Source organism: Synchiropus splendidus, chromosome 12 (genome assembly GCF_027744825.2).
Source record: "Synchiropus splendidus isolate RoL2022-P1 chromosome 12, RoL_Sspl_1.0, whole genome shotgun sequence".
In the NCBI taxonomy this organism is placed as follows: domain Eukaryota; kingdom Metazoa; phylum Chordata; class Actinopteri; order Syngnathiformes; family Callionymidae; genus Synchiropus; species Synchiropus splendidus.
In genome coordinates, this window is record NC_071345.1 from 7,156,861 (window position 1) to 7,174,048 (window position 17,188).

Sequence of the window (17,188 nt, forward strand, 5' to 3'; positions counted from 1 at the left end):
AAGACTGCTTGCTGCCCGCTCGCCAAATTTAAGTCAGTGGCCACGTTGGAGGAAATTTATGAGGATACAATGGGTTTGTTGTATAAATTCATGCCCTGAGTCAAAACCTCAGTCTTCGGCGGAGACAATAGATCTCCTCCGGAGCTGTCAGTTTAATAAAAATGATCCTTGTCTAAAGTGATGGATGTGTCCGTCACCTGACTGCGCTGACACCAAAGGTCTCCTGAGTGAGTGATGGCAACTACCGGCTCAACTTTCACATCAGGAAGCACTTGGGAAACACACGAGGGGATTCAGGCTCAGGTATTCTCTTTGTCTGAGCTGAAATATTATGTTTTTTTAAGCCATGGTTTGGTCTAATTCTTCACCATCCTCATGTCCTCTAGTTAGACTTCTTGACTCCAGCCAGACATTTCGGCTTGGTTCTTGTCATTTGTGGCCAAAAATCGGACTTTTCTTCAAAAACTATAGTCGGAGCAGAACAGTAAAAGTCAGGCAACTGTGTAGTTTCACCACTATGCCTGTCACGTATTGATGAGGAAGTGAATTAACATCACCTCACTCCAGACTACTTCCTCTATTCCAATTCAAGTTTGTGGCGAGAGCCCACGAATGTTATCACTGCTTCAGTCAAGAGTTTTTGTTCTTCCCACCTGTGGAGCTCGCAGTGTGTGTTTAAGAATGGCTCTGCGCAGCGAATGTTATTTGTAAGAGTCAGTAGTTTGTTTGTTTGATTCTATCATGTCACGACCCCAGCTTGCTGACACTCACGTTCCGGCCACCTGCCCCCACCCACAGCTAAACGCCATTGTCTGACACGGCTGACCTGCAAACTCCCCCCCCCACCTACAGCTTATTTCTGCATAGATGCCCACTTTAAACCAGCTCTTGAAACAATCCCCAAACCTTCTCCTGTTTAACTCTGAAAACGCATCATGAAAGTTGATCATTTCTGACTTCTCGGTGTGAAGTTTCGTCCTTTCATGTGGCGTGTTTTCCTGCCGTCCGGGCCGCAGAGCGCGTGTGTACATGTTCGTGTGTGTGTGTGTGTGTGTGTGTGTGTGTGTTTCCACAAACAATAGTCACAGCTTAATCTCCATGTCAAAACCACTCTACCTCCCCAGCGGGCAGTCCGCTCAGCATTTAGTAGCGTTTTTGTCCCCCATTCTTCGTGCACCACAAAAAGAGCAGAGGGAGCGGCAGAAGTGGCGACCAGCGAGTGCGTTTCCATCTGTGTGTGATTTCTGAGGCGGTGTCTTGGTTGATAACACGTTGTTGATATGTGGCTTTGGAAAATATAAAGGTGCAAAACTAACTTTTTATAGGTCAAAGGTTAAAAATGGTTTTATAAATCAGAGGCTTTTCTTCTAAATATTCCATGTAAAGAATGTATATATAGGTATATACATATAAAATACTTGGATGGATTATAATATCCATCAGCTATATATATATATATATATATATATATATATATATATATATATATATATATATATATATATATATATATATATCAGCCAGTTCAGATCTGTCAGTGTGATGCCTCTATCTTGTTGCTGAACAGGAAGTGAGTGATGTTACAAACAGCGCATGGCGGCTATGGATTATTAAACATGTCAGAGTGGATGAAAGATGCAGCAAGTCAGAACGATTAGCAAAACATCCAATTTATGGCACCAGAGGGGAAACGTTTCCAATGGAAGCAAGACAGAGGCTGGAAGCCGAAGTGAGCCGTGAGATGTATTCTAGAATGAGTGCCAGTGGAATGACAGTGAAAAATCTTAAAAACTAGTGTTCATTTGGCACCCAAAAAGGATGTCAGTGCCAGGATCGGTGAAGCTTTTACAAGAAAATTAAATATTAAAATTGGTTGAGCTCAGAGCGGGTCGTGGGCCGAGCCTCAGTCCAGATCCCCCGCGGTCCTTATCAGGGGTCTCTGTGTTTAGACAGTGTGTTTTCACTGCTGAGACCCGGCGGAAAAAGAGCCAGGACCAGCTGAGGCTCCTAATAGGTTTACTTGGCCCCATTGAGTCCAACCGAGCGGCACAGATCAGATAGTCACAGCTTTCTTCTTATCTTCGCCTTCTTTCTATCTCCCTCCATTTCTTTTCTTCCAGTCCGGGAGGTGTAGAGAGGGGAGGAGAATCGGGGTGTAATTGGTGAACGGGGTTAAGTACATGTTGGAGCCCCCTGCGGGCCGGGGCGCTTCAGATGATGACTTAATCGTTTTTCTGGTCAATTATGTGTTTGTGGTCCTGGAACCCCCCCCCTCCTCCTCATCCTCCTCGAATCATCTTCCTCCACTTCTCCCTCCACTCTTCGGGTTATGATACTGCGATGTCTGCTCCCAGCGGGGTAGATGAACTACACACAGCCTCACAGTCGCTCCCACACACACTGCTCTCCCCTCCTCGCCCTCTGTCTTACTTAATGTCTCTATTATCTTCTGTCACTTCCTAATCTCTCGTCCTTTCGCTCCCAAAAAAATGTCTTCTCTCACTTAAGCGCTGTGAAAACTGTTCCCTCCTGTGGAACGACAGATTTTTTTTTGTGTAAAACAAATCGGCTTGAGTTGTTGCTAGCCTGTTAGTGAGTTGGGATATATGAGCGTATGTACAGCATATAGTACACAGAGTTATTTTGCTGTCCAACTTGGACGAAATCAAACTCAAGGCCCATGGGCCAAATCTAAGTCAGTTTAGGTAGACGATGGAATGGTTGGTTCAAAGTTACTGGAGAGCAATGCAGAGAATCATGAACAAAGCTGTTGACAAACTTATACCACTCACTGGCGCATGCATTCTACTGTGCGCTTATGGCAGGAATGCTATATATTGAACATTTTTTTGTTCATTATCCAACGCATCCTGTGTTATTTGTTAACTTTGATACCGACAATCTTGTGAACAGATATATAGAAGCTCTTAAGAGTTTTCTTATAAACTATAAACAGAAAACATTTGTATTTGTCTGTGTCTGCACAATGCAGCCGCACCTTTTGAAAACTAAAAAGGTTTTTCATGATGTTTGAAATTGTGTCAAATTTTAAGTGTCTGAGTGTCTGAAAATGTACAGTAGCTTTAGCCGCAGTCTTTTAATTCTTCACTTACAAGAAGTAATACAAACAAACTTTGCAGTCTGTTTCTTATTAGAAAAGTGGAGGTTATTGATCATTCAGTAAATATAGTTTTTGTTGAGGCAATGTGCTTTTTGATTTTCTATTGTCAGTTAGCATGATCAAGCTGAAGAAGGAAACCTCTTAAAATTTGACTCATTTTCTTCTGACAAGCTTTTTCGCTAAAGCATTGACAACTGTTTTTTTTTTTCACTTGTCTCCTTCCAGTTCAACCGCTGCATCACCTCCCAGTTGATCAAGTGGTTCAGCAACTTCAGAGAGTTCTACTACATTCAAATGGAGAAGTTCGCCCGGCAGGCCATCAACGACGGCGTGACGGGAGTGGAGGAGCTGAGCGTCAGCCGCGACTGCGAGCTCTTCCGCGCGCTCAACATGCACTACAACAAAGCCAACGACTTTGAGGTAAACATCTGAGCCAGCGTCTCCTGGAAGTTCTTACAGCAAGAAAACGTGACAAACGCGCTTGAAATGGGGAAGAATTGACTTCCATCATCTCCTGTAGTTTCCTATCATTTGATTGTGTCTGGGCAGTTGGTGAAGGTTTACTTCCCTCTGAGTTTGCTATATTGTGCAGTGGCTTCCTCTTTTTTTTGCCACGTTCACAGCCTGCTCAGTGTGTGTGTGTGTGTGTGTGTCAGGTTGGCCAGTGCTCCCTCAATGTCAGCTGACAATAGACCTTGAAAAGGCTGGTGCTAAGAAGGTCCTAGAGTGATCGGGTCTGTGTGAGCGCGTATATATGTGTGCGGGTGTTTTGTTGTTGCTGCATTTCCCAGTGTCCCGTTCACCTCGAAGGGTACAGCCGTCCCTTGGACCAGCCTCGCATGCTGGCAAAGCACTTCTTCACTGTGTGTGTGTGTGTGTGTGTGCGTGTGTGTGTGTCACTTTGAGGGGGGAAAAATCTCACTGTTATCAAGGTTAAGCGTCCTACTGTTTTAGCAAGAGGAAGGGGGGAAGAGGGAGATGGATAGATAGGGGGTAGAGGGTGAGAGCTCAGAGACAAAAGCATTGACGGGAGGGTGAGGGAAAGGACTGAGGGAGAATGGACAGGGGAGAAAGAAGGAGAGAAGAGAGATGACGTGTAGGGGAGAAGTGCCCTTGCGAGCAGTGGGAGTTTTGCAGTGCTCACATTTAAAGTGCTTCACTCTCTTTTCTCCCTGTTTACGCCTCTCGTCTCTTTCTGTTATTTGTCCACTGGGGCTCTTCTCCTTGCACCCAAATCACACACATATACACACTTCCCCACATCCATCTCTTCAGGGAGGCTTTTGAAAGACCCTGGCAGGCAGAAGCACTTGTCTATATGAGGTCTCAATAAACTCCGTCGCTCACAGCGAGGCGCGAAGACTCATCCCTGCGAGCGTTTCCCTGCTCTTTTTGCTTCGCGCTCATCACTGCGAATGGTGTCATTTGACACTCTTAGAAAAGGTAGTGTTACCTGAAGATGCAGGTGCAGGAACAGCACGAGGCCACGTCTGACTGGAGCAGAGTCAAACCAAGAATCTGAAACTTTGGTTTTCTAGCATTCATTCTGTTGCTTGTACTGAAATGGTTCAGAGGGGAACCTGCCTGTTAACTGGGCTTGTCTTTTATGTTGCCGAGACAAAGACAAGGCAGACAATATGGAATGATGAGACACATTATGTAAGGCACGTATGAGTTAGCTAGTACTCGACTCACTTGAGGTTACACTTGGGAACATTTAATGTGGTACAGGGTGATCAGTTTAGGCTTCATGGACCTTATTATATCGCAGTTAAATCACTTCAAAATGAGCGGGAACGTGTCCAGTTGAGACCATGGCTCATGCCACGCCACTTAAATGTGCAGGGTGAGTTGCTCTTTATTGAATAAAATTAGAAAAAAAACAATCCCAGTAGTATTGAAGACATTGCATTCATGAAATAAAACTTTTATTTTATTTATTTAAATGATTATTTTAAATTAATCTGTTAGGTGCTGATGCGTTGCTGTCCTTCCCAGAAGTTGGAATATCATACATATATTTTGCCTCATTTTTGAAAGCTCATGAAATGAAAGATGTTGTGCTTATAGAAGACTCACATCTGAGTAAATACAGTATAGAGGGCGCGATGTTGGCTCGTCTTTCTCGCCTCCACGGGCACCCAGCACACTCCCTTTTGGTGGCTGTCAATATCTCACCGTGTTGCCAAACCCTTGAATGGACTTTGGATCTGCCTCACCAGCTCCAACAAGGTCGCCCCTAACTGCCAGATTACAGTGTTCGGGGTCGGCAGGTGAAGACCCAGCCAAGTGGCCATTAGAAGCACAGAATTCCTCCTCCAAGTTGGCAAGACCACAACTAAATCTGTATTAACTGGTAATAAACATTTCTTCAGACACCCTGGGAGAGGCGAAGGAAAGCAATTAAAAGTTTGGCCACAGCACCCAACAAACATGGCGTAACTGCCTCGCAGGTCTTCTTCACCCCCTGACAGACCTCTTCATTCTCGGGCCTAAATGCGCCGTCACACCTCAGACAAGACTATCATTCTTCGCCTGGCACCAGGAAGCTGCTGTTGAAACCAGCTTAAGGGAGAACAGCCTATTTGCATACTTAAATGGGAGCATTTGCAAGAAGACAGACAGAGAGGAGCGGAGTGAGACAGGGCAGGTGAATAAGTCTTCTGTTGGTCGAGGAGCTGCTGCAGGGGAACAAGTGAGGCCGAGGGAGCCAGGGGTGTTTTGCATATTAGGGCTTTTTTTCTGGCCGGGCAGGTGTCTGAGAGATACAGGAGCTGATTAGAGTTCAACACAAGGAAAATTTGCTCAGCCATGCAAATTTTAACCCCCTGACAAACCAACCGCCTTGGTGAAGACAGAGAGTGTGTGGGGAGGTGTGAGAGACCATGTGTGGGTTGTGTGTTTTTTCCTGTTTGATGTTTGTGTGGGACCTGTGTGTGAAGTACATGTGCACATGTTGTGTGTGTGTGTGTGTGTGTGTGTGTGTGTGTGTGAGTCAGAGAGGAAACGTGAAGATGGAAAGGCACTGGATGTGTGTATCAGGATGCCCCTCAGGCCCTTTTCTGTGGATATCTCCCCTTTCTCCTCCACCTCCTCCTCCTCCTCCTCCTCCTCCTCCTCGTCTTCCTCCTCTACCTGCCTGCACCAACACTTGAAACAGGAGCCTACGCAGATTCAGCACACACAAACACACAGCGTTTCCCTTTGCCAGATTCTGCATCATCAAAGTTCCATCCACCTTGGTGGCGTCTTTGGAATGAATATGTCCTCTGTTTCTCACACACACTCACATAGACACACACACACGTCTGTGGCCTTTCTTGTTTGATGCTAATCTGCTCTGTCACTGTGCTGGCCTAATACGCTCCCCATCTCCCTCCCAGCTCCTCTTTTGTCGCGATTGTTTCCTCTTTTCCTTTCATATCCCTCCTCCCTCGCTCCCTCTCCTCGTTCTCTTTTCCTTCTGTTGCCTCTCTCCTTTCATTCTTTCATCCTCCTCTTTTGCATGTCTTCTGTTGCGCCCTCCTTTATTTTCCTCCCATTAGGAAGTTTTAATGGCATAATTGTCACATTCCTTCTGGCACAATGAACACCAGCGGTAATTAAAGAGCTTGCCGTTAATTACCTAGACCCCGGCTCTACTTTCCTCTTTTCTCAGCAGCCCTCCTGATTCCCTCTTTTCCCCTCTTTCTTCTTCGCTTCTCGTTCGCTCCGTCCGTGGCCATCAAAGTCCTCCCAAACGCACGCGGCCTCCCAAAAGCCTTGACTTTGAGCCGGCATGCCTTTCATGTGAGGACTCAAGTGAAAATTTTTCCCTGAAAGTGTCCTTTTCTTTTGACTCCCCCTCCCCTCGCGCCCCCCACCACCCGTCTGTGTTTCAACCCCCCAATGACAGTACACATCATCTTTCATAAGACAGGAATGTGTGTGACCTGGTAATGGGTTTGAGAGCGTGATGGAGGGATGATAAAAAGCTCTGGGAAACTCAGATTTCGCCAAGTTTCCTCTCTAAGTGAACACTTCAGCGGTGAAACCAATTCAGCGCCACCTTCTTGACCATCCTCCTCTTTTCTACTGTGAGAAATATGGCCAGCAGATATACATTCACCTGGCTACTTCCTCTTTCACCTGGTTTAAACCTTCCTTCTCCTCTTGCGCTCTGACTTTCCTCGTAACTCTCCATCCATTACCGGAGCCACCGAGTGCTGAGAGCAGATGCTGTCTGTCCAACTGCCATGCCCCATAGCATTGTGTGATTCACCTCTCCTTCCCCCTTTCTCTCTCCCTCATTCCCCCCTCTTTACTTCTCTCTCGGGGCTCCATTTGTTCTCCACCCTAATATCTCACTTCTCCTCCCAGCCTCCTTCACTCCCTCTCGCTACGTAGGTTTGTTTATGTGCGCCTGAGTGGGCGTGTCTTTGACCGGGGTTCGACCTCAGAGAGTTTGGGGTTATGAGGTCGAGGCCATTGTGCCAGATGCAAGAGAGGCAAATGTAGACGCACATTGAGGAGCGGCGCGTTGGGCAACCCACCCCAGGGTCTGACTTTGAAGTGCGATTGAAGACACCAAAGCTGGTGGTATAGATTTAAGTTCACAGCTGCCAAAAATACCACACTTGCCAGTAGGTGTGTGTCACTCATCACTTCTCTAAACTTACATTGATCACATTACAGCTGCACAGCAAAGGAAACCCTGTTTGCATTCAAGCAGCGGTGTGACTGTAAAACGTGAAAAAAATGAAATGATACACAAAGAGGAAGCAGCTTAAAGTGAGCATGTTTTTATTATGCTTTTTATAAATCCATAAACGTCTTGCGTGTGCAGATCAAAGCAGGAACAAACACCACCTCGCCTGCCAATTACACAGAAGCCAACTTCACACTTTTTTGTGGTAACAAAACCATTTCTATTCACCTTACTTTAGTCTTTCAGAATTCAACTATTCACAACACTTTGCTCCTGAGCTCCTACTTTGTTTGTTGTTGACCTAAATCGTGTTATTTCGCTCCAAAAATCACAGCAAGAATTAGGTTTGCAGTGAAGGGCTCGGTTACTGATCGATCGGCGGCAGCAAAGGGCAAAGTTCTAAGCTGAAACAAAATCTATCGGTCTTTGCTTTGCATAGTCTGACTCCTGGCTTTGGAATACTGGGCATGTAGTACTGAAGTTAGCCATTGGATTGAAGTCCAAGGTTCCTCCATCACATTATAGAATAAGCCAATGAGGCACCCAAAAAGAGTCATTCCCAAGTACCACAGTTTATAGTAATAATTGGCGTACTCATGGTTAAAGTCATCGTTGTAAAGTGGGATCCCCACAAAAGACGGGATCATCTGCGTCGCCGTGACTAGCCGGGGGCTATTGGGGAGCCCCTGGTGACGAAGCCTGACAGGTCCTTTCTTCACCATGTGGTGCGTTTGTGCGTATGTACATGAGATAAGTCACTGAACTGAGCGGGGCGAGTGGAACCCGGGGGGGCAATGAGGGCTGCACTTTAACATAAAGCACTACACAATCCCTGCTCACCTTTGCTTCTGCGATCACACACACACACGCGGCCCCCCCTCCTCCTTCCTTCTTCCTCTGCTCCTTCCCCTCCTCCTCCCCCCGTCCCTGGTCACCTTGTGAGGGGCAGCCTGCTCTGTGGCACAGCTGCTGATTATGTCATTATTTCTAGACCGTTTTGGTGTCCCTCTCTGTGTGTGTGAGTAATGAAGCACGGCGAAGGGACCCATGCCAAAATGACCAGGGCGTGCATCAGATGTGTCACAGTAACCCCCTACTTTCTCAACTCTTTACGTCTTATTTCCTCACTCGCCCTTCCTTACGTTCTCCCTCCATCCATCACACTCTCCTTCATTGCATCACTTGTTCCCCATCCCTTTTATTGTTTGCCTGCCTGCCCACACCCTCCTTCCACTCGCCCCTCTATTCTTCCTCTCCCTCCCTCCCCTCTGTTCTCCTCCTCTCCAGATGTCCTGCTCCTATCTTCCAGACTCCCTCGCTCTTTTCTTTCCCCCTCGCCTCTGCTCCCTCCATCTCCCCGAGCTGCGATGACTTCCTGACCTCCAGGGGCCCTTCCATTACACGACTTCATGACCCCCCCTGTTATGATTGCTTTCGCTCAGCCTGAGCTCAGGCGATGAATATTTCAGTCTCTAAATAAGGGGCCGGGCGGTCCCGCTCCGTGTCCTGTGCGCTTCATACACCTGTTCATACAGGGAGCCTGTGTGTGTGTCTAGTTTATGATGTGTGTTCTACAAAGAGCCGTCACACTTTTATCATGATGCTTTTCAGCAGATAATGAGAAGATGAAATACAAAGACTTGAATTATTAGGTGCACATTTGAGCACCTCTGTAGTTTCTCTTCCCCTTGAAGCGTAAATATCCATCTGCTTTCATCATGTTTCGACCAACTAACTCTTGTGGACCACGTTAAATGACTTGGCGGCTCAGGTTTGGCCCCCGGTTCTTGTGTTTGACTCGTCACACCAGTTCCTTTAAACCAGTTGTTTTGAACAGAGAATTTCCTCCACACCACCATTGGCCTGATATGAAGAGCTCGGAAGGAGTGAAGGCAGGGGGAAGAAAAATGGGACAGGAGGGCAACTTCATCATCGTCTTTGGCCCTGTCCTGTCCTTGACTCCCAAGCCCAGGTCCACCTTGAGAAGAGCCCATGTGACGCGCACAGTCATTCCTCAGGGCTCCAAGGATATCAGCGGGGAGAGGGGTGGTGTGTGTTTACTCAGCTTTAAGGTTCAATTCCTGTCCCAGCAGCTCAACACCAGCCTTTCCAGAAATAGAGCTCATAAACTCATCAAAATGAAATACAAGAGAGCATCCAAGAGCCTTGAAACTCCTGTTATTAACAGCGTTTTTATTCGTTTTTACTGTATATTAAAGCTAACTTAGATGATAATGGTTGAGGACAATCACTGCATCATGAACAATTTCTGTTAATGTTAAACTACGCTCTTTGGCACAATTTGAAAAATTTTGTTTTGCGTTTCACAAATACAAGCAACATATTGTTTGTTTGTTGTTTACTAGAAATGCTATGTTACTTTTCAACGTGGTCGGTATCAAAGTCAACAAATAACAGAGAATGGGTTCAAAACTGAAGCAAAAAAATATGGATAAAAATATTATTTAATAGTGTTGACATTAGCTCGTAGGTGCCAGAAACTTTTCTCCCCTCCTGCAGTTGTCACACAAAGAATTTCTCGCCGTTTTATTCAACGCATTCGAGTTCTTATCATGGGTTTGGGGGCACCGGTGGTGGGAAGAAAGGGGGCATGGGTTGTGTTTGCCAAAAGTGACAGTGTGGGCCGAGCGTTTATCAAGGCCTTTGTAGATCATCGATCGGGGCAGATATGTGAAGCAATGGGCCGCGTGTGCGAGGTTCTGCTTGGAAAATGTCGAGCTCCTGTACAGTGAGCAGACAGAAAATCATGGGAAGAGTTGGTATTCCCAGGCCGAGTCGGGATTAGGAATTAACCTGGCGGAGCATATGCCGTCCCTGTGTTTCATCCTTCAAGGCTGCACGGTGACAGACACACACACATGCACAGTCTTATCTTCCAGGGTCTTGTCTTGTTTGGCCAGCGCTGTGCAAATAGAAGGTGCAATACATCTCCTGACAGTTCCCAAAAGCAAGGGGGAGAAAACACGCTGGCCAAACAAACAGCCAACCCTTAGTCACCCGGAGAGGGGAGATTTCTCAGGCTTTTGCCGAGACCCACACGCTCAGCAGCATGTGTGCGACAGTGGGATTCATTGGGAGGACCTCTGGCTATCTTTTTAAACGTTTGTCTGAGCAGTCTTAAGACAGGAGCCGCCACCGCCGGCGCTCTGAATGGCTCCCAGCAAGCCGTCCACAGGCTCCTATTGTCCGCCGTCATATTTTATTATCTCATCAAAAAGCAGGAAATCCGATTCCCTCTCTCTGAAAAAGAGCTTATCCTTCTGTCTCAAAGCAACCTGTCACGAGAGAGAGGGAGATGGAGAGAATGGGGGAGAGTGGGGAGTCGCTGAATGAGAGTGATTAACTGCCTCCCTGCTTGTCGGAGCAGTCCCCCTTTTTTCTTTCCTCTTTCTTTCTGTCTCCTTGATTGCTATTTACCCAACAAGCAACATGATGCAGAGGTCGCCGGCGCATGTGTCCAGGTCCTCTCGCGCCCCGCCTCCCCCTCCTCTCGCCCCTGTTTATTCACCTCCAGCTTGTTCTTTTCTCCGGTCTTCGCTCTCTCTTATTGCGACTTCCTGCCTTCAGATTGTGTTACACGGGCAGATTAACAACAATCTCTCTTTTCACAGACGTTTTTCTTTTTCCGAACCTGAGTCTAACACACCTTCTGCTGCGAACTGAACCAATGATTCATTAAAATGAAGGTTCCACTTGTGAATATTTAAGGGCTGAAATGGCTTCCTCGGATTTCGCATCGACCTGTGCCCTGATGCTGTTTTATGTACAATTCTGTCCCCATGATCTATTCTGCTTGGTTACCGATAGACTGCTGGGTTCTAGCGTTGCTGTTTTGTCTGTATGTTTTCAGTGAAAGTAGCACGTATCACGATACTTGTTACGCAGAGTACTGAGAACCTCATTGAAAGCAAGCAAGCGGTGGTGGCTTGAGCAATGTGACTGTGAACTACCGTAAAGACAGTCGTATAAGCGCAAAGCCCCTGGTCTACTGAAGGGTCAATACTGGACATGACTCCAAACATGAGCAACTCCACCAGTCAGACCTACTGGACCATTCCAGTATCACCATCATCTCGAATTTCAAACTTCCTGCTTTCGCACCCATCATTTTTGGCAACAACTTTCTGTGCAGAACCCAGTGATTGGCCCGGTTTGCTGGACACTAGAGCAGTCAGGAGGATCTGAAATACCAATACCCTTTTCTCCTTGACTTTGCGTTCTCCTTCCAGTCAGCATTTTGTCGTCCTTTTATAGTCAAAACGTCAGGAGAAATTCCGTGCAGGAATATTCTTAGTAATGCAGCATCAGACGCTGCTGCAGCCAGGTCTTCTGGGGGAAGTGGGTTTATTACGGCACGTATTCGCCCTCACGCCGGGGTCACCCGTGCCGGTGTGTGTGTGTGTGGGAGATGACAGCAAACAATGAATGGGATGGGGTTCGGTTATAGAGATATAGGAATGAGTGTGTTTTGGTGGAGGAGCTGTGGCACTGGAATTCTGCTTCTAAACATCCATATGCGTGTTCACTCGGAGTGATCAAGTTTCTTCTAACTCTTTGTGTATCAGGACACACAAACACCAGACACAAGCATCTTAGCCCCCATTCATCACCCTGAGGGGGCCGACTGCCCCTCGTGTACACGTGTGTGTGTGTGTGTGTGTGTTTCGGTGGCCACTAACCTTGCTGTGTCCTGACACTCCTGATGAGTATCTGCAGGACACTGGAGGAGGAGCAGCTCGGTGAGAAGTGCACACTGTCAGGCGTTTGGGCTGCATGCGTGTGTGTGTGTGTGTGTGTGAGGGAGACAGTCAGCATTATCTAAGCAGGTGACCCCTGAAGGCTGAGTCGCCCCCAAGCTTTCGAGTTAAGGCGAGCGGCTCGGCCAAGTGTGTGCGTCTACAGCTTTATGTAGTGTCACAGAGCAGGAAGTGTCATCTCCTTGGCACCGGCAGGTGTGTGCGCTGCCTTGTGTGTGTGTGACAGCGCTGGCTGGGGCGAAGGTGTCACAGATCTTTGCCAGGCTAATCATCTCCATGGTGTCGCTGAGCGTTGCTGTCAGGGACACTAAAGAGGCGGCGTGTCTCGCCGTTCCCAAAACATTTAGTGCTTCCTCTTTCACCAGCGCCACTCGGCTCTTCACGCTGTGTTCGGTCACAGATTTACAGTAGGAGACATAAAGACGTCATGGCGTGCCAGGGGGAAGTGCGCGGTGTGAGAAACTTGAAGAGAGAGCAGCCACTTTAAGGAAGTAGGCGCCCGGGGAGATTTATGGTTTTACATCCTCTGTCAACACCGGTGAAGGAAATAAAGAGCGAGAGTGAAATTGAACAGGTTCCACCTGTGGTTGGGCTCAGAATAACCCGAAATGTTCGACTCATTTTTACATCCGTTTTACTGTCTGGCTCATATTCCTTCAGAAGACTCATCATTCAATTGCTTTGTCTGAAGGTTCCGGATCGCTTCCTGGAGGTCGCCGAGGTCACGCTCAGAGAGTTCTTCAACGCCATCGTGGCCGGCAAAGACGTGGACCCGTCCTGGAAGAAGGCCATCTACAAGGTCATCTGCAAACTGGACAGTGAAGTCCCTGAAGTCTTCAAGTCCCCCAACTGTCTCCAAGAGCTTCTACATGAGTAAAATCCATTTCTCCTCCTCTTCCTCCTTCGCTTCGCTCTTTTTTGATTGAAAAAAGAATAGGATTTCAAATATTCACTTATTTTATCTTTTCCTTTTTTTGCTTTTTTTTTTTTTGAATGTATGAAAGTATGAAGTAGCATTCCCACGGTGACGCCGACACTGGCACTTCCTGAATTGACCTAGTTATTGTGTTGTTGTTCTTATATGATAATTATTGTAACGATTATTATTATTACCGTTGTTTTGTTTTCCTTTGCTGAAATGAAGAGACTTGTCGGGAATTTTGCACCCGAACACTTGACCAGAAGCCGGAACACTTTCCTTTATAAGTTCCGTATGGACTTCCTGTCAGGACGCCCCAGATTCCGAAGGGCGTTCCACTTTCCGAACTTTCCCTGCAGAGAAGCTGCTGAAAAGACTTTTGCTTCTTCAGACTCCCCCAACGTGGTGGTCACAGCAAGACAAAATGAAGACGTTTTCCTGGACTCGGACCGGTCCGGACTGGTCTCTGGGACCTGGACTGTTTTTTCTTTTTTTTTTAAACTGAAGTGTTTTCTCTGCGAGTAGATTGTTGTGTTCATGGGGTGAATATTATTTTAATTTCTACAATTGTTGTTGATTGTGACCTGTCATCACTGCTTGGCATAAACAAATATTTTGTCCCTTAATAAATAAATTATTGACATAAATATAATCCTACAAGAGTATAGATTGAAGTAATTTCCCTCTTTTTTATTTGCAATTTTTATTTTATGTTCCAGTAATTCCTTCATTTCTTTTTTTACATCAATAGCAGATGCGTTTTATAAGAAGGTATAAAAAATGGTGGTAGCTAATGAAACAACTGAATTTTAAACAGTATATTTCATTGTGTGAATGACACTTATTTCTAGCATTATTTATATGTAGAGTTTTATTTAAGTTGCCGCACGTATATAACAGCTCACCAATCTCAAACTCCGCAGACAATCTTTGTGTAAGAAACCTCAGCTCCCTCAAGCACCAGGCAAGTGCAAGTGGTCATAATGTTATGGCTCCGTGGTCAACACTCAAAAAATGATGTCTTAAAGTTCACTGATTTATTTATACAGAGAGTTATAATCCGATCATCTTCAGTCGAGGTCAGTGATCATCAAAGATAGTACTATTAAGTAACTTGTTATTACATGGTAATAACCGTGTCTCACACGATTCACTGTTGGCCTGAATATTTAGCACTGAAGTGTTTAATAAAATCCAAACTTGAGTGTGTGGTAGTTGGTCAAAGTTTGAGTTTAGATTTTAACCCTATTCTCAACCTATTTATAGTGTCCATTGACAATTCGCAGCGAGTTGTCGACCTCTTCCTCAAATATTTTTTAATAAATTAACTTCAGTAAAAGTAGGTTTCTCTGCAAGAGTAGGTGACTTTGAACACATCGGTGGTCTCCATATCAACCGACAAGGCTTCAGTTGATTGACAGGAGCGTAAGATCCAGAACAGCGTGATTCAATGTGATGGATTTCAGAACCAACTTGAGCAAACTTGTGATCTCACCTGCTCATGAGAGAGGTCCAAGGTGATGCCCCCTCCAGGTTAAAAATAACCTCACAGTCCACTCCTGATTTTCTAAAGCCTTCGTCACCGCGGCGACGTCGCCGCACAAAGGATCAAAAGGTGCAGGTTGCCTCACCTGCTGACTTTTCCGCGAGACAAAGCGCCTGACAAAAGGAGCGGGGAACGACAGAGCACTCCTCCCTTCATTATCCCGCTCTCCTCCCCAGACAGAGTTTCTTCTTAAGATCTGGAGGCCTGAGAGATCCACTCGCTCTGGTTTCTCACTGACCCGCGGGCCTCACAGAACCGGCCCAGGGCTCTGACGCAGACAAAAGAAAGAGTGGAGAGGACACTTTTATCTGATGCTGAGATTATTATCGCGTCCCGCCCTTCCTGCCGCCTCCTTTAACGCCCTGCAGTTATAAAGCTTCCACACAACAATATAGATGTCGCCAGCTTCTTTGGATTTTTGGTCCCATAACAATTCTTCTTTCACTCAAGACAAAATAACAAAATAACATTTTTCTTTATAAATTGTTTTCTTTCTGTGTCAAAATATTCTTTAGTGAAATATTCATGTATTTTTACATTAACAGTTAATATTTTATTTAAAAAAAAAAAAGTGCCAAAATTTTCTGAGAAACTATTAATTCAATTTAAATATGGAGATTCAAAAATATTTGCTACATTATTTTGGCCATGTGAAGAAATGCACCAGAGTTGAAACTTTTTTTTAATCACCGGTTCCTCCAAAAAAATAAAAAATAAATATCAATAATCTTATGATTTATTCTTTTCATTGGAGGTCTGAAAATAGGAAATACGTAAATAAATAAAAATTAACAACCAAAATGTAAATTAGTTAATCTAATTTTAATTACAATGAAATAACATTTAAAAAAACCTTTTTTTTATATCTGACATGACTAGTGTATTCAGTATGAAACACTGCATTAATGCAGGAAAACAGAAGCGAATAGCTGAATGAGATTTATTGGTACAAATATTTGCTGAACGCTGTGTAGGAGAAACTAGTTTGGAACCAGTGAGTTAGCAGCAGCTGCCAGACGTGTTGTTCCATGGCCTTTTTCTATTGACCTGAAAACGACTCATACTGGATGTAAACACTCAGCAGAGCTGTACAGACTTTTCTATTCTCACTTTCCGTCTGGTCCAGTCGCGCGCTTGTTCCTGCGAGGCGTTCAGGGACGTCCGGCCATCATTGTTATGATTGACAGGCGCTTCGCCAGGAGAACAGAAAGTGATTTATACTTTTTTTGTACCAGATTACAATGGTTTGGATGAAGATTCCTCTGTGTGTGTGTGTGTGTGTGTGTGTGTGGGAGAAACAGACCTGTGAACCAGTGAGTGACACCATTCTCAACACTGTGGCCCCTCCCCCACCCATGGGAGTGCCACCCTGACATGTAAATGATTCTCATTAAGAATTGTGTATTAAATACTTCTGATCCACTTTTCCTGACCTGTTTCAAGGGTTTTGTTTCTTCCCCTCGTCGCTCTTTTGTCGCTCTGCGAACTCAGCAGTTTGTGGTGTACATAGCCTTTCGTTGATGCTTTGCCTCGTGCAGTGAACCGGAGCGGCTGCGTTTGTTTTTGTAATTTATTGGTTTAATTTATCCTAATTTATTTGAGGATGTTTTTCAGACAGGGAAGGCTGCACTGCATTTCATGACGTAGAGTCCACTTGAAAAATCCTTCGACATAAAGTCGAACCGATGGAGATGTTCTGGCAGCTCAGTGGAGGAAAGTGAAGGTTGCCTGGGCAGAAGCTGTTTTTGAATCTGTTTACCCCGCCGTCTTTGCTTTGGCCCCAGAAACAACCCGTAGTTGAATTGCCTTTCGTGCCTTCGCCCTCTATCGACTGAATGTATGTGCAGTATATATGCAAGCTTGTGCAAACCAATAAAAACAACAGAGAAGAGAGCAGCTTCTGTTGGTGCTTCATTCTGTGTCTGTGCACTTGTATAGCTATACTTGTGGGGACCCATTCTTGGAAACACACCTGCTTGTGGGGACCTCAATTTGAGGATTTCAGAGTGGACGTCAGGCTTAGGGTGTGGAAAGCATGAAATTCAATGAAATATCCCCCAAAAAACACCACGTCTGTGTGTAGAAGTGTTTGTGTATGTATTGAAATGTTTTGGACAAAATACATTCACAATAATAA

The 17,188-nt window shown here is 45.5% G+C and overlaps 1 protein-coding gene across 1 annotated transcript in view; it reads left to right on the top strand.

Annotated features, from left to right (window-relative positions):
• LOC128768101 (prospero homeobox protein 1-like) overlaps positions 1-16,965 on the top strand; it is a 28,893-nt gene extending 11,928 nt beyond the window's left edge. The window contains exons 4-5 of the mRNA XM_053880704.1: positions 3,347-3,541; positions 13,278-16,965. Coding sequence (XP_053736679.1) covers positions 3,347-3,541; positions 13,278-13,463 — 381 coding nt within the window. The 3' untranslated portion in view covers positions 13,464-16,965. The remainder of the gene's footprint in view (positions 1-3,346; positions 3,542-13,277) is intronic.
• Positions 16,966-17,188: the final 223 nt, after the last annotated feature.